At 45.6% G+C, this 20811-nt stretch overlaps 1 protein-coding gene across 1 annotated transcript in view; it reads right to left on the bottom strand.

The window, feature by feature from the left end:
* Positions 1 to 1189: 1189 nt before the first annotated feature.
* The window catches only part of olfml2a (olfactomedin-like 2A), a 30399-nt gene continuing 10777 nt past the window's right edge, over positions 1190 to 20811 (bottom strand). The window contains exons 2-8 of the mRNA XM_083644097.1: positions 17707 to 17970; positions 13931 to 14038; positions 13365 to 13541; positions 12158 to 12389; positions 6309 to 6617; positions 5462 to 5647; positions 1190 to 2712 (exon numbers count right to left, since the gene is read on the bottom strand). Of these exons, the coding sequence (XP_083500223.1) occupies positions 2108 to 2712; positions 5462 to 5647; positions 6309 to 6617; positions 12158 to 12389; positions 13365 to 13541; positions 13931 to 14038; positions 17707 to 17970 (1881 nt within the window). The 3' untranslated portion in view covers positions 1190 to 2107. The remainder of the gene's footprint in view (positions 2713 to 5461; positions 5648 to 6308; positions 6618 to 12157; positions 12390 to 13364; positions 13542 to 13930; positions 14039 to 17706; positions 17971 to 20811) is intronic.

The raw sequence follows: 20811 nt of genomic DNA, 5'->3' as shown, positions 1-20811 counted from the left end.
TGTAACACCCAGGCATTGCCAGGCCACACCTGTAAATAATTCTGGTGGTTAAGACCGCCCAAATTCTGTTTGCGCCGCCCGCAGATGGCATTTTGCGGGGCACGGAGAATAGCAGATGACTTGGCACGCCTCCAAATTTCCTCCTGCGCCTGGTGTTATGCCAAGTTCTGTATCCCCGCTGAGAATTGCATCCCCAACATATTTTGGGACTGTTTTAACTTAAAAACAGGGAGGTCACGTCTACCCAGACAATTATATAATTTTTAAACAGTTATGTTTCTGTATAAATCATTACAATATGCTCCCGTGAGGTGGGGATGTGTTTGGCGGCTGGGGTGCAAAACCTGGCATAACACTGTGCACATAACACATAACACATAACAACTGTGGGAGAATTTTTGCATGACTCATGCATGGAATAGGTGAAATAGGCGTTTAGGCGTTTCTAGGTAAAGTGGTCAACAACAAGGTCCCTGAGGGACGATTAGCTAGGTGGTGTGGTTTCCTTTCATTGTGTGAAATTGGGCTTTGCGTGCAAAGCTGACTACAAATGCTCATGTGTGGTTATAATTAAACAGATTCATATCTTCACAGCGACTGAGAGGTTGTCCTATTATTTCGACATATTATATAGTATATCATATAGAATTATCCACGACGGAACGCAAATTGAAACTTGCGCGAGACGGACTGCTACCGTCCCTGCCTTAAAGGAGAGTTTTTTTGAACCTGCAGCCCTCTCCTCACATTAATTATGATCTGACGACTCACCCAGTGATCTCCGCAGCGTTTTTGTCCGTCCTAGGCGTTGTTGTGATCGAAATAGTGTGCAAGCCAGTCCTAGAATGTAGCTCCGTGGGGGCCAAGTGGCAGCGTGTTTTCCTCCATCTAAATAGACAGTTTTATTCCCGTTTTCGGATCCCTAAAGAACCAGCAGACTGCTATTGTCCCCCGGGCTCTTTACAGCAGTAAAGAGCGCCGAGCAGTAGTTGTTACAGGCATTCCAGGAATCCCAGGCATCCCATTTCCGCCTGTCGGCTCAGTGAGACTTTCCTGACGAGAGTTGTGTCTCACTGACCCGACAGGCAAAAATGGGATGCCTGTAACCACCAGTGAAAAGAGCCCGGGGGAGAATTGCAGTCTGATCGTTCCTTAGGGAACAGTTTATGACGATATGCGTCGAAAACGGGAATAAAACTGTCTATTTAGATGGAGGAAAACACGCTGCCACTTGGCCCCCACGGAGCTACATTCTAGGACTGGCTTGCACACTATTTCGATCACAACAACGCCTAGGACGGACAAAAACGCTGCGGAGATCACTGGGTGAGTCGTCAGATCATAATTAATGTGAGGAGAGGGGTCCAGGTTAAAACGAAACAAAATTCTCCTTTAAGAGGCAGGAAAGATAGCATAAGGCGTGCGTTAAGGCGTACAAACCTGTGCATAAGCGACAGCGCCTGTACGACGATAGGGCCCAAAGTGGTTGCGATTATTTAAAATCCTGTTGCACAAAAGTTCCGCCCTGGTGTGCAACCTTCCAATATAACCAAGTACGTATAGCTGCACGCAGCCCGGGACGCAAAATCTGCGTGCAGATTATTCGCACACAGAGACTGCTGACGGACGGGCTGAGACTCCAGAGCAGCTCTGCCTCGTTTGTTTGCAGCACTAACTCCAATCTGGAAAATAAAAGAGCCGAGAATATTTCAAGAGTTTCCTTCCAAACTGAGATAGAAATGATTTTGAAACAAAGGAAAGTAAAGAAAAACACCTCCTCTTTCATTGTTCTCCTTCCATTCCATCGACATAATGTAGTCACATCCCAACACACTTGAAGGCATCTTGTGTGATTGGTCCACTGTGAGGTCAGGTGTTTGATTAGCATGCGTTGGTATTGGGTAGGTTCATCCTTTGTCCTGTTGAGTCCAATATGGCTGCTGCTGTTGAGTCCAATATGGCTGCTGCTGTTGAGTCCAATATGGCTGCTGCTGTTGAGTCCAATATGGCTGCTGCTTGGCGGTCAAATACTGAGCATCTCCTTTCTACTAAGGTGCCATACTGGCTGGCCTACTGCAAGCTTCTCCGGAGCACAAACTGGCTGTGCTCACTGGTCAACAAAGTTTACATGGTATGTAAGCTGGTGGCCATTGTCCCAGGCGTATAAGACCTTCTCCTTGGGGTTGTAGTCGATCTGGGTGGTGAAGGCGTACTCGTTGGTGAAGGGCAGATGTGGGATGGCATCAGAGTTGGTGTGGGTATCATATGCATAGTTCACCTCGCCCTGCTTCTGGTTGTACACATCCACGGCGTACAACACGCCGCAGATGATGAAGCAGTTCCCGTAGGAGTTCCTCTTGAGACCCGTCCTCCAGGTGGTCTCCTTCTTCATGGACAGGTCTCCGGGGTCCAGCTTGCTGATGATGATCACCTCTTGCTGGGAGTAGTCGTAGTCCATGGCGGGGTAGATCACCCACAGGCCGCTCTCGTCCACCGCAAAGTCGATGTCGGAGTGGCCCCTCCACTTCCAGGGCGTGGTGTCCTCGTAGACCACGTCGTGCAGCAGCGTCCAGGCCGCCACGTAGCGCATCCTCAGGTCGTACTTGATGATGTTCTTGGTGAACGCCCGGTTGTAGTAGAAAGCCCCGTTGTAAACCACGTGGCCGGTGCCGATCCAATTGTACGGCAGTTTGAAAAGGTTGCTCCAGCGGCCTAGGAGAAACAAGATGATTGGTTAAGCTTAATTCATATATTACACAGCTTTTTCCCCCTCTGACCCCCAACCGCCCAAGATGTTGTCAATTTAGTTTGATTTCTAATTGACCATAGAGACCTTCTGTCAGAAAGTTGGTTACTGCAGGCACTCCAGCTGGACTAGTTTTTGGTGGAAGCTTGTCAGTAAATTTAGCTTGTAATCAAATCGTTCTTGCCATATAATGAGTGGGACAATGTCCGATGAGCCAGTCATTATTGCACAAATAAACCCCCTCAGGATAATCATGTTATTTTATTCTGTACATGATCCATTACTTACTATGACTTGTCTACATCCTGCTGTGTGTGTGTGTTATGCTGACATCACATCCTGCTGTGTGTGTTATGCTGACATCACATCCTGCTGTGTGTGTGTGCTATGCTGACATCACATCCTGCTGTGTGTGTGTGTGTTATGCTGACATCACATCCTGCTGTGTGTGTGTGTGTGTGTGTGTGTGTGTGTGTGTGTGTGTTATGCTGACATCACATCCTGCTGTGTGTGTATGCTATGCTGACATCACATCCTGCTGTGTGTGTGTGTGTGTATGCTATGCTGACATCACATCCTGCTGTGTGTGTGTGTGTGTGTGTTATGCTGACATCACATCCTGCTGTGTGTGTATGCTATGCTGACATCACATCCTGCTGTGTGTGTGTGTGTGTATGCTATGCTGACATCACATCCTGCTGTGTGTGTGTGTGTATGCTATGCTGACATCACATCCTGCTGTGTGTGTGTGTGTGTGTGTTATGCTGACATCACATCCTGCTGTGTGTGTATGCTATGCTGACATCACATCCTGCTGTGTGTGTGCTATGCTGACATCACATCCTGCTGTGTGTGTGTGCTATGCTGACATCACATCCTGCTGTGTGTATGCTATGCTGACATCACATCCTGCTGTGTGTGTATGCTATGCTGACATCACATCCTGCTGTGTGTGTGCTATGCTGACATCACATCCTGCTGTGTGTATGTGCTATTCTGACATCACATCCTGCTGTGTGTGTATGCTATGCTGACATCACATCCTGCTGTGTGTGTGTGCTATGCTGACATCACATCCTGCTGTGTGTATGTGCTATTCTGACATCACATCCTGCTGTGTGTGTATGCTATGCTGACATCACATCCTGCTGTGTGTGTGTGCTATGCTGACATCACATCCTGCTGTGTGTATGTGCTATTCTGACATCACATCCTGCTGTGTGTGTATGCTATGCTGACATCACATCCTGCTGTGTGTATGCTATGCTGACATCACATCCTGCTGTGTGTGTGTGTGTGTGTGTGTGTGTGTGTGTTTGTGTGTGTGTGTGTGTGTGTGTGTGTGTGTGTGTGTGTGTGTGTGTGTGTGTGTGTGTGTGTGCTATGCTGACATCATGCCTTTTCTACAGCCAATTACAATGTTGGGATAATGCCAGACTGTGTACACAACGGCTTCATGTGATAGTGGCAGGTTTGGTTAGGAGTTCGCTGCTGAACAAACAGGTCATTTTCTAATCACATCCTATGTGTGTTATCCTATGGCTTTGAACCTCAGGAAGTGTGATTTAGCTCATGATAGAAAGCCCAGCAGGAAGGGCAAAAACAACCCCTCCCTACCCCCCCCCCCCCCCCCCCTCACTCACCCCCCCACCCCCCGCACCCCTCACCCCCCACCCCCCCCTGAGGCCAGCCCACACTCTTAATCCCTCTGGGCCGTGCCCGGTTCAAAGGAGAGGCCGGAGCACATGTCGGCCTCAGCAGGCATCACAGCCACTCAACAAGATAGCTAAGTCATCCGCACAGGGCTGTGAGCTCCGCACACCGCGGGGCACCTCGCATGTAAGTGCATTTTAGAAAGGCCGTTGTCCAAACACATCTAGATCAACAAGCCAAGTCCGACGAGAGGAGATCATCTGAACTCTCTTTTTTTACAGAGTGTAAAATCCAGTTCCTCCGTTGAGTTGAGAGGTGGAAGGAGTCGCTTTTCCCACCCAGTGAAGCCGTGAAATAGCCAAGACCTGCATTCCAGAGATCTCATCGGTCTCACGGAGGCCACTGGGTCATCAGAATGAATCAGTGTCAACAATGTTAGCATAGAAAACAAAGCTATTAAGATGGATTAAGACTAGGCTCAGACTGATATATTGGCCTGATATTGTCTTTTCAATAAGAATTGGATATTACCCAAAGTCTTGTTGTTTTGAATCAGGTTTTTTCAGATCCCCCTCCCAACCCCCCCCCCCCCCCCCACATTTTCTTCCCAATTGTATTTGTCTCCCTGCTGTCCTAGTCGCTGCTCCACCCTCTCTGCCGATGGGGAGAGTTGTAGACTAGCACATGCTTCCTCCAATATACCTGTATGTGCAGCTGCTTCTTTTCACCTGACAGGAGTTTCACTGGCAGGACCTAGCATGTGGAATGATCACGCCATTCCCCCCCAGTTCCCCCCCCCCCCAAACAGGTGCCCCAACCGACCAGAGGAGGGGCTAGTCTGACCAACCCCAACTAAGGATGACACAAAAATACCAAAGAATTTTGTGGGGTATTTTTGTGTCTCTCCCACCATGCTACAAGCGCCTCTTATTTGAAATGTTTGGCATGGAAATGGTTAAATCTACTATGCGTAACATCGGTACAAAATATCAGGCAATTAAAAAATAACTCTTACCATATCGCCACAAACTCATATCGGCTGAACCCTTATTGATAACACACCTTGTTTGAAGTTGTCCAGGTTGCGGAACTCCACCAGGTTGTTCCCGTAATAATAGTTGGTGACGTAGATCTTGGAGTCTTTGGCCAGGGGGTCCTTCATCCAGGCGCCCTCGTTCCGCCCGTAGCTATGGCGCTTCTCCGGCTGGTCAATGGATGCTAGGGTCCCGTCACAGTCCAGGATCTTCCCTGCCGGGACCAAGCACACGCAACACAAACGCTCAGCACGTATGTATGCCCGGGAACAGGGGCGGACTGCATAATCGGGCACGTCGGGCAAATGCCCGGTGGCCTGGCCTGGCCTGGCCTGCAAAAAAAAAAAATTGTGTGCCCGCAGTCAGGCCACTCACTGAACAGCAGGCCAGGCGCCGCCTACTGGTTTACTAGTGGTTTTATTACTTTATTCAGGGTTAAAGTGGGTGCATCTCATTGTAAAATTGGACTTGGCCCAAATTGGGCTTCAAACGGCCCAAATCGGGCTTCAAACGGCCCAAATCTGGCTTTAAACGACCCAAATTGGGCTTCAAACGGCCCAAATTGAGCTTCAAATGGCCCACATTTTTCGCCACTCCCTTCGGACGCCGCACGCGCGTCGACCCGTATCAGCCTGGCCTGCTTGGTATCTAATGCCCGGCCTGAATTATGATCCCAGTCCGCCCCTGCCCGGGGAAGGATGGTTTGCATTAACTCTGCATGAGTTGAAATCAATTTCACAGTCGCACAGATCTTGGCAGCGTGAACCTACACGCCTCTCTGCTGCTAAAATGGCATCTGTCACCACAGTCACAGTCTGTAATAAAGTAGTGAGTTCACTCTCGTGGGTGAGTAATGCAAGTTACTTTGCCGTTACCTGCTCGGTGGAGAATGGGCCGGCTGTTGTTGTCGGAGTTGTCCAGCACGAGCACGATGGTAGGAGCCGGCCTCTCGGGCCGTCTGGAGGTGCTGAAGGTAGTGGGTGCAGTGGTGGTGGTGGTGCTGCTGATGGTGGTGGTGGTGCTGATGGTGGTGGTGGTGGGAGGCGTGGTGGGAGGAGGAGCCGCGGTGCCCTCTGTGGGGTCGGCCACGGTGGCCTCCACGGTCTCCAGAAGCAGTTCAGCTCCTCCATCCGCGGACTGGCTTTCCTTGACGTGATGGAGCGTGTAGGTCTTGGCAGAGTGGTCTGGGAGGGAGAGAGGGAAGGAAGTGGAGATAAAACTCATGAAATCTAAAACGCCACAAGGCTCCTTTTCATTCCAAATAGAGACACGATGGTCAAACGAGGTCAGGCGGTTCCCAAAGCTGAGGGGTGCGATTTCTGTTCAAGGAAGAAATACATTGACAACTTATGACAAACTGCCTGTATATTTCTTATGCTTTTTGGTGGTGCAGTGATTAGGGAGATTGTCTTTCAACTGGAGCATCTGGGAACAAACCCCATCCCTTCCCTGTCTGCTGCTGCTGTTGTCCCTGAGCGAGACACTGGTCCCCAGGGTGCTGCAGAGCCTGTGAGCCTGCCTGACCTCTCGCCTCCAACAAAATAAGTCCATAAAACTTACGTAAACTGTCTGTCTGTGCGAGCGGAGTGTTACACATGTGTGTGTGGCTGCGTGTCAGCGGGGAACATATTACGCTCGGCACTGTTCCAGGAGTCCACATCAAAGGCCATCGTGCACTAGCATTAGCATTAGCATTAGGGTTAGCACACACAGAGAGCATGCCCACTTCCTTTCTCTGGTCTCCATGTCTTTCTGTCCCTCCACCACAGCAGCCTAGACTGTCCCGCTGTCTCTAGGGTCAGACCCATGTGTTTGTCAGTGTTTGGCAAGCGACTCCAGCGAATGTAATCAGTTACTTATTACTTCCTTTAAAAAAATATAAAATGCATTACTTATTATTTGGTATCAAAAGTAACTCATTACGTTACTCATTAGATTACTATATTACTTCCGCTACCCACCCCGCTTCCGAAAAAGTGACGTACAACCGGTTTAGCCAGCTCCTTTTAGAATTGATTCAACTGAATCCACTTAATTGGAACAATAATTAACGTTACAGGAGGAGTCAACAATTAGCCAAACTGAATACTTTTTATTTATTTGCCAGCCTAGGACAAAAAACTAATCGTGTTCTGGCATCACAGTAGTCTCTCTCACATAGTCAGACCTACGGTATCTCCACACACTGTTTTACCACTGGGCCAGCACTGGAGGAAGTAATGCAGTAACTTGAAGTTACTTGGATTAGGATTAGTAACTGTAATATAATTATTTTGTTGCTGTTTGTTTGCTGATATATGGAGCCAATGAGGCGAGGATGTGATTTTCCGCAACAGTGATGACGTCTGTTTGTAAAAGCTGCACTGGATCCAGACCCACTGTGCCTCCAAGAGCTGCCAACCATAAAGAGCTTCAGTGTCCCATGATGGTAAGAAAAGCTTTCAGCATTCCATCCTAACAAGAAGACATTTCTGTGCAAACATTGGGCAATATCGATATTATATCGATATCGTGATATGAGACTCGATATCGTCTCAGATTTTCGATATCATTATGGCTGCATTACAGTAAAGTGATGTCATTTTCTGAACTTGCTGCTTTTACCCAATTAGTCATATCCACATTGCTGATGATTATTGATCAAAAATCTCTTTACCCCAATTAGTCATAATCCACATTGCTCAACTTTGATGTCACCCCAGATTTGGGTCTGGAATCTGGATCAACAACAAGGCAACAAGGAAGAGGGCGTGTGTGTGTGTGTGCGTGCGTGCGTGCATGTGTGTGTGTGAAGTGATGTCACTCAACTGGAAATTACGTCACGCAATTGCTCGACAGTGATGTCATCACCCAGTATTGTGATGTCATTAGTGATGTCACTTGAGCAATTGTCTTCTTCGTCTCTTTTATTTAGCTAAAATTGGTTAAGTGGTGTCTGTCTGTCTGCACCGCTCACTTCAGCACCTGGGTGTGATTTCTAGTGCAACGATAGCAATCTGGGTGAGTTAAAAATCCTAATTAAAGCTGGAAATAATGTCCAGGTTGTAAAAAAAAAACGGAATTCTCCTTTAAGAGTACGAGTCCTGGTTGCTGCACTACCGGTAGCCTCCTCTAGGGCCTGGTCAGGGGGACGGGGAACTCGGAGGAATACCGTTATCCTCCCACACGCCACATCCTGCTGGTGAAACTCCTCGCTGTCAGGTGAAAAGAAGTGGCTGGCAACTGCACATGTATTGGAGGAAACATTACAGTGCTAGTAACAGCTCTCCCCAGAGAGCAACGACCGGGACACTCTAGCAGGGAATTGGCCAAGTACAATTGGGAGAAAACAGGGGGGGGGGGGGGTTACTTCATTTAACCCATTGATACCTGATGCAGCATTTGCGTGTATATCCCTCATTTGTGTGTGTATCCCTTTAAGACCGCGAACCGCGTGGCGCGGTTCACGGTCCATTACCCATACCCATTGATCAGGTATCAATGGGTTAAAAAAAAAATCCTTGTCATGTTTTGGAATTTTTTGTCTTGGCTTTCAAAGACCCATACTGGTCAAACCCGTATTCCGAATTCTAGAGCCCCTCCTGGTCCTTTCCCTGGGACAGGGTCAGCAGAGGGACAGGGTGCTCTCTCTCTGGTCCTCATACTGTTGACTTCCTGCGCTGCCTGCCACACAGATGTCGGCAGCAGCACTACATAAGCAGTGCATCTGCTCGACACACGTACACCAAAGTCCAGGCTGCGCGTTGAGAAGCTCTGACCTGAACACATGGATCTGATGAAGGCTGGGAGTAGAGAGGAACACCATTGGAAGAGTGTCTGATTTCACATGTTTAAAGATGTTGTAAATGCTGCCTGGAGTTGAATCTAATGTTGCGTTCAGACCAAAAGTGAAAATGGTGTCACACAATCACTGCAGGGGGACTATAAAGGGAGATAACATATGGAATGCAGTATGCACTACCTACTGAACTCCAAACAGATCAACATTTCTCAACATTTTGAAATCAAAGGGATGGCAGGTGTATGTATATACGCGTATGTGTGTGTGTGTGTGTGTGTGTGTGTGTGTGTGTGTGTGTGTGTGTGTGTGTGTGTGTGTGTGTGTGTGTGTTTGTGTGTGCACGCATGCATGTGTGTGAGTGTGTGTGCGTGCACGTGTGTGTGTGCGTGTGTGTGTGTAAATGTCTGAATGTGAAGCAGGGAGTCACTGGTAAAACGAAACATGGACTTCATTCACCTTCCTCAGATAAATAAAGCTGTAAAGGGGCCATATGATTCTATGCTATATGAAGCATGATCCTGGCCGTACGCCAAACTCAATGAAACAATGCGGTGGTTTAATGTTGCCTTGTTATCGGCAAGCGGTTCCCTCCGCAGTTGGAGGGATAGCGGTGCCTGGCGGAGATCTGCACTCCACTGACTGCACTTTTCTAGTTTGACATTGTGCGTGAGAGCAGAACTAGCTGAAGGGTTTGGTGTATAAATATGTGTGTGTGTAGTATTAAAGTTGTCTGAACTGTCACAGTTTTAAAATGTGTGAATTTAGTAAAATAGTACCGCCTGGAAAGTATGGTAGAGTGAATTGTGACATCACGCACTCAAGGCTGGCCTGGCTCCATAGGGTTTGAACAGTGCAGGGGAGGGGGCTGGATCAGTGACCAATCAGGTAATCAGGGTCTATCTGACATCACCTAGAACCGTGTTCTTGTTCAAATCTCGTAATCTCTGTCTTTCTCATGGGGATAGACGGTGGCTCACTGGTTAGCGCTGCTGCCTCACAGTAAGAAGGTCCCGGGTTCCCCCGTCATCAAAGACATGTATGTTAGGGTTAATACTCCTAACATCCTAATAACATTCAGTGTAGGGCCTGTGGACCCCAGGAAGTATAGCTGCTGCAATGCTGTAGCTATTCTACTGCTATCCTACTAAAAACTTAAGCTTTCACATATGTTTACCTCATTATTTGAAACTTTGGCCACATTTAACATCCAACAATTTAACCATATATATATATATATGACACCAAATATGGAAAACCATAATAGTTTCCCGTTGGAAAAAAAGCACACCCTGCTCTTTGCTCGAGATGAGAGGAATGGTTTCAGTGATTTGACGCGGGTGGCTGGGCTGGCTGAGGTCCAGGGGCCCGGCAGAACACATGGTGTGACAGTGTTCTGTGCGTGTGTGCGGGTGGCTGAGGTCCAGAGGCCCGGCAGAACACACGGTGTGACAGTGTTCTGTGCGTGTGCCCTGTGCAAACGCAGCATACCTATTCACTCAACTAGACTTAAAGAGGATTGGAAGCAGTCAGGAGGTGTTTTCTCTGTCCCCGGCTGCACATCGCTGTGAGGAGTGACGCTGAGGCATGTCATGGTTGTGGCAGCGCTCTATTGAGACAGCATTCCATCAGCTCCATGTATTTTGTCAATAAAAGATTTGGATTTCCTGCCCGCTGAACGTGCAGCCGTAATCCATCCTGCACCGACTAGACCAGCTTTGTTTCAAACAACAGTGGAAGAGATCTAGTAAGTGAGGGGCTCTGGTGCACCACACTTAAGCCACCAGCGACCAGACCTGGTTTTTAGGGGTGGGGGAAAAAATCGTGGGTAGTATTGTGATATTTTATTATACAAAATGTCAAGTGCATCATGCAACATTTATGACAGGTTTTTATGACAGTGTTGGTCAGTCTGTCTGCTTGACAATCCCATTTTACTGCAATAAAAATGATTGAAGGGAGATGAACAGACTGGAAACTTTATCTGATTAGATAAAACACATGTTGACAATGTTCTTTCCTTTGGGGACGACATCATTTGTAGTTGAAAAAAGGTAATAAATCACAATATCGCAATACTCAATGTATTGCAATACTAGCCTATCGCAATATTGTAATACTATCGTATCGTGACCTAAGTATCGTGATAATATCGTATCGTGGGGCATCTGGTGCTTCCCAGCCCCTACCGGTTTTACTGCCTCTCGCTTGGGTGTAAAGTTTGCAACACAATTACGATCTTCCCCCGCACTCGCATAGGAAAACACTGACAGGACAGGAGGTCTTCACAGCGTTGCTCTATTGGAATAAAATCCATCTAGTAAAAAAGCTCGGTTCTGTTTTCGAAGACATCCCAAAGCCACAGTGTGGTTGATGCTGATCCAGCAAGCAGTCACGGGGTCGGCTTGGATTGTTTAAGAAACTAATTTGGACGGTTTTCACTTTTCACAACAAGAAACACTGGAGCTGAGATTTATGAGGAAGAGCACACAGATGAGCTCACACAGATGGGACTGTGAACTCATCTAATGTTTTCTTTAGCTTCCCGTGGACACAGTGCTATGCTGGGACAGCAGACTCTCTTCCCTAACACACTGGTCCTCAAATGGGGGTCCGGGGACCCCCAGGGGTCTGTGGCACTTTGCAAGGGGGTCCGCGAAAAGTTTTCAGGAAAATAAAAATGTTTTTTTTGTTTTTTTTTCAAAAGCTTCATAGTAAAATGAAAATATGTTATGCTTTAAATCTAAAATGGTTGATGGATTACATTCTAATCTAACAAACCTATCAATTTAAAAGTGAAGCACGTTACCGTGGAAACAATTAAGCTTGGGCCAAAATCACAGATCAGAATGAGCGGGTCCCCGGTATATTTTCTATCTTGTAAGGGGTAATTGGCTGAAAAAACATTTGAGAACCTCTGCTCTAACAAGCCTGCGGGCGTCTCACCTCGGCTGTGCTCCTCGTCGTTCTTGGCAGCTTTGTAGTAGGTGATGCCCCTCACCACGCCGGGCTGGTGGCCATGAGCCACCTTGGCTTTGGCCGTGGGGTCGGGCTTCGCCGGCTTCCCAGGCTTCACACTGTCTTTCTTGGGCTTTACGACCTTCTCCTTGGGCGTTTTGGGAGGGGGTTTCTTCTTGCTGCTTTTTACAGCCTCCTTGGTGTTCTCATCATGAGTGTCCTGTGAACAGAACAGGGCATCAGGGTCGCGTCAGTAACCTGTGGAAGTGGGCTTGTGGGGTGTGTTTATGTGTGGAGCGCTCTTGTGAAAGTGCATGCATATGGATTATGGCAAAACCCTTAAAGGGACAGCTCACCCTAAAATCCAAAATACATATTTTCCCTCTCACCTGTAGTGCTATTTATCCATCTACCGTATATCGTTTTGTGTTAGTTGCCTGAGTTTTTCGAGATATCGGCCGCAGAGTTTCTGCCTTCTCTCCAATACAATGGAACTGGATGGCACTCGGCTTGTGGTGCTCAAAGTGCCACAAAATAAATACATTTGATCAACTCAACAGCAATGTCTCTTTCCAGAAATCATGACCCCGTTACTCAAGATAATCCACAGACGTTGTTATGAGCAGTTTCATGTAGCAACTATTTTCCTTTGGCCGAACTACACCCGCTAGCTGCTAGCTAGTTCCTACATGAGACTGCAAAAGAAAATAGTTCCTACATGAAACTGCTCACAACAAAGTCTGCGTATTATTTTGAGTAACCGGGTCATGATTTCTGGAAAGAGACAATGCTGTTGATCTCTTCAAATATTGTTTTTGGTGCTTCGAGCACCACAAGCCAAGTACCATCCAGTTGTATTCAAGAGAAGGCAGAACCTCTGCAGCCGATATCTTCAAAACTCAGGCAACTATCCCAAAACGATATAGATGGATAAATAGCACTGCAGGTGAGAGGAAAAATATGTATTTTGGATTTTAGGGTGAGCTGTCCCTTTAACAGTGACTTCAGAGAGAAAACACATCACAGAAATGTATTCAATATGTAATCTTCAAGTAGCTAATGTAGTCATAGAAATACAATGTAAATGTAATTTTAAAAAAGTAATCTGACTACAAAATGTAATCTGAACACTTGAAATATGAGTTTGGACTGTGTTGTTTTGATCTTGTAATGTTTCAGAAGGCGATATGTGAACCTGTGCTTTGTTCTCGGTGGAGTCTTTGTGCAGCAGCTGCAGACTCAGGCTGGAGATCTCCTTCTTGATGCTCAGCATGATGTTGGAGTAGTTCTCGTATCTCTTGAACTGGTTGGTCAGGGTCACCATGCTGTCCCGAACAAACTCATTGTCCCGCGTCAGGTTTGTCTTGATTGTCTGCAAAATAACATCATTACTGTCAGCGCCCAGGTGCAGCGCTGGATTCACCTGTCTACCAACACGAGGGTCGCCGGTTCGAGCCCCCGTGTTACCTCCAGCTTGGTTGGGAAACTGGAAAGATGTTTAATCCTGTTACAAAGTCGGGCATTTTAACATGGGGAGATCTGCCTACTGCCCCCGAGCCCAAGTGGCCATTCGAGGAATTACATCTTAAACAAAGACTTCTGCATCTTCCTGGGAAAGGGGGTGGGCTTTCCCACTGGTATGTATTTGACATTTCGTTGATGGTCTAATCCACAGTGACTTGCAATGTAGGTTGTAGGTCCAACAGTCTAAGGGGCTTATATTTGCAGAACCTTATCTTCCATTGGGCTAATAGAGCTTACCTCTTCGAGCGTGTTCATCTGGGAGACGACCTTGTTGATGTAGGAGTGGACCTTCAAGAGGTCCATGCTGTACAGGGTTCCCTCAAGGAGGTCCACCATCGAGTGGAGCTGCTCATTCATGCCATAAAAACAGAAGCACTTGCATTAGTCACCATCTCCTCGCTACACAATTGACATCTTTATGTGCTCCTATTGAACTATACAGGAAGCAGTAAGAGCTCTCCAGCCCTCCCAGCACACTTCATCTGATTAACACTATTGACGTCTAGCCTCTACTCAATAGGCAGCAGGACGCTTTCAATTAGGGGTGAAACACCGGACTGTTGGACGTTGAGGCGCTAGGCCTTTCCCCTTACACTATTTTCTGTGGGGATTTATGAGGTTAGTCTATAGTTAAAACACATCTGGATCTGCTTCTTTCTTCCATATGGGGCATAGCGTGCTGCTTCTGCTGCTGAAAAATGAATGTGCTTCAGGTGCGGAGAGGTGCTCACATGTTCTCAAAAGATGTTGGATGACACAGAGCTATAGTCAGGTCATAGGGAGCTGAGCAATAACCTTTTATACCTTCAAACCAGAGGGGGGCTTTGACATAGAGATGACATGGAGCTATAGTCAGTTCATAGGGAGTTGACATAGAGATGACATGGAGCTATAGTCAGTTCATAGGGAGTTGACATAGAGATGACATAGAGCTAGTCAGGTCATAGATGTTAGATGACATAGAGCTATAGTCAGGTCATAGATGTTAGATGACATAGAGCTATTCACCTTATTCACCACGCCCACTTTTTCTCTCTTCCGCGTTCAACGCAAACGTATTTGTTCTTCCGGTTCAGCGCTAGTTGCCTTCTGTGGCTTCTGTGGTTAGCCACTAGTTAGTTATGTTATATGGCAGTAAAATGCCACTGAATGACCAAATTGATAATAACTTTTAACCATTTCGAGTAACACTGTTTCCATACGGATCACCAGCGTTAGTTTGTTGTTTATAACGTGGCTATATTCATAACGTTTCTATCTCGGATGCGTTATTTCGAATCGCACATAGGTTACGCTAGTGGGTTTCAGGACGCAACAGCCTCGACTCCACTACCGTCATCTTAAGAGCACAATATTCCTGGAATGCAAGTTTAACTAAACAGTTACATATCCTCTGCATTCTACATAAAATTAAGATATTACGGGTTGTTTTATTTTGCATGTTACATACGTATTGGCCAAGATATGTTAGTTTATGGCGGAGTAATTCTGCCAGTTTAGATGCGGAGTGTGCGCAGAGTTTTTGGCAAGTCAAAACGGAAATACTATTACGGAATGACGTAATGCGGAAGCGTCCATGTGTCGGCAAAGAATAAGGTGAATAGTCAGGTCATAGATGTTAGATGACATAGAGCTATAGTCAGGTCATAGATGTTAGATTGCATAGAGCTATAGTCAGGTCATACATTAGGGAGCTGAGCAATAACCTTTTATACCTTCAAACCAGAGGGGGGCTTTGACATAGAGATGACATGGAGCTATAGTCAGTTCATAGGGAGTTGACATAGAGATGACATGGAGCTAGTCAGGTCATAGATGTTAGATGACATAGAGCTATAGTCAGGTCATATATGTTAGATGACATGGAGCTATAGTCAGGTCATACATGTTAGATGACATGGAGCTATAGTCAGGTCATAGATGTCAGATGACATAGAGCTATAGTCAGGTCATAGATGTTAGATGACATAGAGCTATAGTCAGGTCATACATGTTAGATGACATAGAGCTATAGTCAGGTCATAGATGTTAGATGACATAGAGCTATAGTCAGGTCATATATGTTAGATGACATGGAGCTATAGTCAGGTCATACATGTTAGATGACATGGAGCTATAGTCAGGTCATAGATGTTAGATGACATGGAGCTATAGTCAGGTCATAGATGTTAGATGACATGGAGCTATAGTCAGGTCATATATGTTAGATGACATGGAGCTATAGTCAGGTCATAGATGTTAGATGACATGGAGCTATAGTCAGGTCATAGATGTTAGATGACATGGAGCTATAGTCAGGTCATACATGTTAGATGACATGGAGCTATAGTCAGGTCATATATGTTAGATGACATGGAGCTATAGTCAGGTCATAGATGTTAGATGACATGGAGCTATAGTCAGGTCATACATGTTAGATGACATAGAGCTATAGTCAGGTCATAGATGTTAGATGACATAGAGCTATAGTCAGGTCATATATGTTAGATGACATAGAGCTATAGTCAGGTCATACATGTTAGATGACATAGAGCTATAGTCAGGTCATATATGTTAGATGACATAGAGCTATAGTCAGGTCATAGATGTTAGATGACATGGAGCTATAGTCAGGTCATACATGTTAGATGACATAGAGCTATAGTCAGGTCATACATGTTAGATGACATAGAGCTATAGTCAGGTCATAGATGTTAGATTGCATAGAGCTATAGTCAGGTCATACATGTCAGATGACATAGAGCTATAGTCAGGTCATAGATGTTAGATGACATAGAGCTATAGTCAGGTCATAGATGTTAGATGACATAGAGCTATAGTCAGGTCATAGATGTTAGATGACATGGAGCTATAGTCAGGTCATATATGTTAGATGACATAGAGCTATAGTCAGGTCATAGATGTTAGATGACATAGAGCTATAGTCAGGTCATATATGTTAGATGACATAGAGCTATAGTCAGGTCATAGATGTTAGATGACATAGAGCTATAGTCAGGTCATAGATGTTAGATGGCATAGAGCTATAGTCAGGTCATAGATGTTAGATGACATAGAGCTATAGTCAGGTCATAGATGTTAGATGACATAGAGCTATAGTCAGGTCATAGATGTTAGATGACATAGAGCTATAGTCAGGTCATAGATGTTAGATGACATAGAGCTATAGTCAGGTCATAGATGTTAGATGACATAGAGCTATAGTCAGGTCATAGATGTTAGATGGCATAGAGCTATAGTCAGGTCATACATTAGGGAGCTGAGCAATAACCTTTTATACCTTCAAACCAGATGTGGTTTTGAGGGGGGGTGCATTTAGTGCTGTAACATCCGCCGTTCCAGTATAGCGACACACCTGTGAACACAGGTGTCCGGTGGCACTCGTAATGCCAGGCAAGATTTGCATTATGTAAATCACACGCAGGATTTGCATATTTTAATTTGGTTTTGTTCATACACAAAGACCTATTCGTATTCATTTACCGCACCAAATGTTTTTTTTTTATAAAAAGAAAGTGAAGGAAGACTCTAATGTAGCTTGTGTCTGTTTCTTTGTTGATCTTTGTTGATCATAACAATCTTTTAGCACAGCTGTTAGGTTACAGCTCAACGTTTTATTTGAGCTTGTTTACTTATGTGGCTATTTTTGCTGAAGCTCTTATCTTGCTTCACATGGCTCATATTGGATAGAACTATTTTTGTCGGCTGCTTGAAGTTTGACATGTTTTGGATATTTTCCCCAACAGCACACAAGTGAGACAAATGTCCAATGATGACACGCGCCTACGGTCATTAGCATTCGTAGCATCGGTCATTTTCCTTCTCATCAATGCCCGCAGCAGCAGCTCCAATTATTTCTGTCAATCAAAAGTCGTTGTTTCTCCGTGCCAAACCAGTCAACCAGAGGGTGTCAAACCAACCTTTTGGCTGCGGACCCCCTGGAACCCTCTCAAGGACCCCTGGGGGGTCCCCGGACCCCCATTTGAGAACCACTGCTTTAAGCCTCCTCTCACCTTCAGCAGCTCGGGGGCCTGTTTCTTCAGCTTCTCCATCCTCCACTCGTTCTCGCAGGGGTTGAGGGAGGACGGAGGAGCCGTGCAGGAGCACTTGCAGTCAGAGCCGGAGCTGACCGTCTCCACCGTGTAGAAGTCCTCCACGCGCACGGCGCCGCTCCGCAGCCGCGCGCACGCGTCCTTGCTGATAGGCCGCATGATGCACTTGCAGCGGCAGTCCGAGCCCTCCGACGTCATCCGAACAGGCTCGGTCTCGCCGAAGATCTGGAAGAGAGAGAGGATGGTGCTTGAGCTCAAAGTACCTCAATAGTGAGCTACCAGTATAGCTTTACTTTGACCTCAGTTCAATAAATTTCAGCAAAGAAACTGCGCATCTGCTTAAGTACGATATTTATCTTTTCTGTCCTATATGCTTTACTGTTCACTTCAGTTCAGCTGATGGACCCTAATTCTTCGACTTCTTCTTCTGCGTCCTCTTGCTCCTCAAAATGCCTCGCCCCGACTCAACCCTGACTCAACCCTGACTCAACCCTGACTCAACCCTGCACAGCAGCTATAACCCTGCACAGCAGCAGGGTTACCCTGCACAGCAGCTATAACCCTGCACAGCAGCTACAACTCTTTTTTTATGCTGATAGCTAAATGATGCAGAAAAGTTGCATTCACGTGTTGCATTCCATGCTTCAAGATTCGTATTTTTTTTACTAGCAAGCCAATGCCATTGTTAAAAAAATGTGTGGCTCAGAAATAAATAGAATTCTGCACAATCTGACTTTGTTGTCATTGAACATTGCCACATTGTAATCAGAATCAGAATCAGAATCAGAATCAGAAAGACTTTAATGATCCCCGGGGGGAAATTGGGACAAGTTACAGTAGCTCGCTCACAGAACACACAGCATAAAATAAACCGTAGTAAATGCAATATTAAGAAAAATTCCTCTGAACCACATGGTTACTGACGGATACACTATTTACACAATATATACACACGTTAAGTGTTAGAAAAAGAGCGATCTTAATAATATAAATACAAAGAGCACGAAAACGAACGAGCTACTGCAACAACTGACCTTCCTGGTCGACGCCTGCGCACTAATCACTAATCACTAATCACTAATCACTAATCACTAATCACTAATCATGAACCCCATATCATGTATCGAATGAGATAAACGTATAATCTCATCCTTAAAACATACAGTAATGACTATCTACATTTTGTGTGTTAAATGCCACTAAAAGGCACTTGGTTAACACATATCTCGGAGGTAAAGAGGTTAATCTTCTGACCGGAATTTAACCCGTCTGACCGGTGATCAATGACCAGGATTGGCCTTCATATTTTATCCAACTCCATGACAGCAGCTTATGAAGATCTGGGCTGTCCAGGGCCCAGAGTTGTTCCAGTCGCCCGGTGCATTAGTCTAAACCCCCGGTGGACTTCTAGGAATAATAAATCCGTTTTTTTAGGAGGGGAAACAAAAGCAAGGGAAGGAAAGCGATCCCGAAATATAACCGCATGCTTCCCCTCGTTTGAATGTTATCCGTCGTGACTCAGATGAAAGCCATGGAGACAAACACAACTCCTGCAAAGTCCCCATCGCCAGCTGGGCTGGGATGGCTGCATGCCCCATGTACTGTAAGAGGAGAGCGAGCTTTAGCAGGTCATGATCAGAGGTTATTTAATAACCAATACCTATATGAGACAGGCCCTGATCAGAGGTTATTTAATAACCAATACCTATATGAGACAGGCCCTGATCAGAGGTTATTTAATAACCAATACCTATATGAGACAGGCCCTGATCAGATGTTATTTAATAAACAATACCTATATGAGACAGGCCCTGATCAGAGGTTATTTAATAAACAATACCTATATGAGACAGGCCCTGATCAGAGGTTATTTAATAAACAATACCTATATGAGACAGGCCCTGATCAGAGGTTATTTAATAATCGGTACCTATATGAGACAGGCCCTGATCAGAGGTTATTTAATAATCGGTACCTATATGAGACAGGCCCTGATCAGAGGTTATTTAATAACCAATACCTATATGAGACAGGCCCTGATCAGAGGTTATTTAATAAACAATACCTATATGAGACAGGCCCTGATCAGAGGTTATTTAATAAACAATACCTATATGAGACAGGCCCTGATGAGAGGTTATTTAATAACCAATACCTATATGAGACAGGCCCTGATCAGAGGTTATTTAATAAACGGTACCTCCTATAGGAGACATGCACACTGATCATATAGGTTATTTAATAAACGGTACCTCCTATAGGAGACATGCACACTGATCATAGGTTATTTAATAAACGGTACCTCCTATAGGAGACATGCACACTGATCATAGGTTATTTAATAATCGGTACCTATATGAGACAGGCATACTGCTGGCATACATTAGCCAACAATAGTATTGACAGTCAGCTACACTGATTTACTGCACATTTGATGAAATGGCATACCTCCACTGAAAGCTCTGAGATGTCCTCCGCTACATCTGTCAAGACCCACACCCATAGATAAGAGTCTTGGCTCCCAGGAAACATTTAGCTGTTGAAAAGATGTTGATACAACTGCCTCAACCATAGTTGAAACCCCAGGTGAATACAGAACCAAAATGAAAGTTGAGACAACACCCGGAATTGTTCATAGATGCTACCTTCAAATCAGGACCTAAATATCTAGTTAAAAAAAAGCTTCCAAAACTAGTTTTATATTACTTTTTACCATCCTGTAATGTCATATTGTGAAAAATCGTGTACTTGTTGATGATGTTGACTGTCGTTGCCATCCGTCAACTTGGCTAAATGTTGGCTATGTTGGTTCTCTGTTTCCTGTCTCCTATGTTTGCTCCATGGGATGCACTTCACTGATGCTGAGCTCATCTCCCCCATCACCTTTCAGGCTTGGCTCTCAGCTCCTGTGTCGGAGGGGGTTTAGGCTGTCATCTCTCCCTGGTGAGATTTAGGGATCTCTATAAACCCCAGGGCAGGCCCACATGTGCTACCACTTACATGCAGCATCACAGAGATTCTTCATTAAACATTTCTGCCTGTCTCTGTCTGATCGCTTTGAAACGT

This window comes from Poromitra crassiceps, assembly GCF_964638095.1.
Source record: "Poromitra crassiceps genome assembly, chromosome: 10".
Classification (NCBI taxonomy): domain Eukaryota; kingdom Metazoa; phylum Chordata; class Actinopteri; order Beryciformes; family Melamphaidae; genus Poromitra; species Poromitra crassiceps.
Note: the sequence above shows the minus strand (reverse complement) of the source record. Positions and strands in the feature narration are given on the sequence as shown.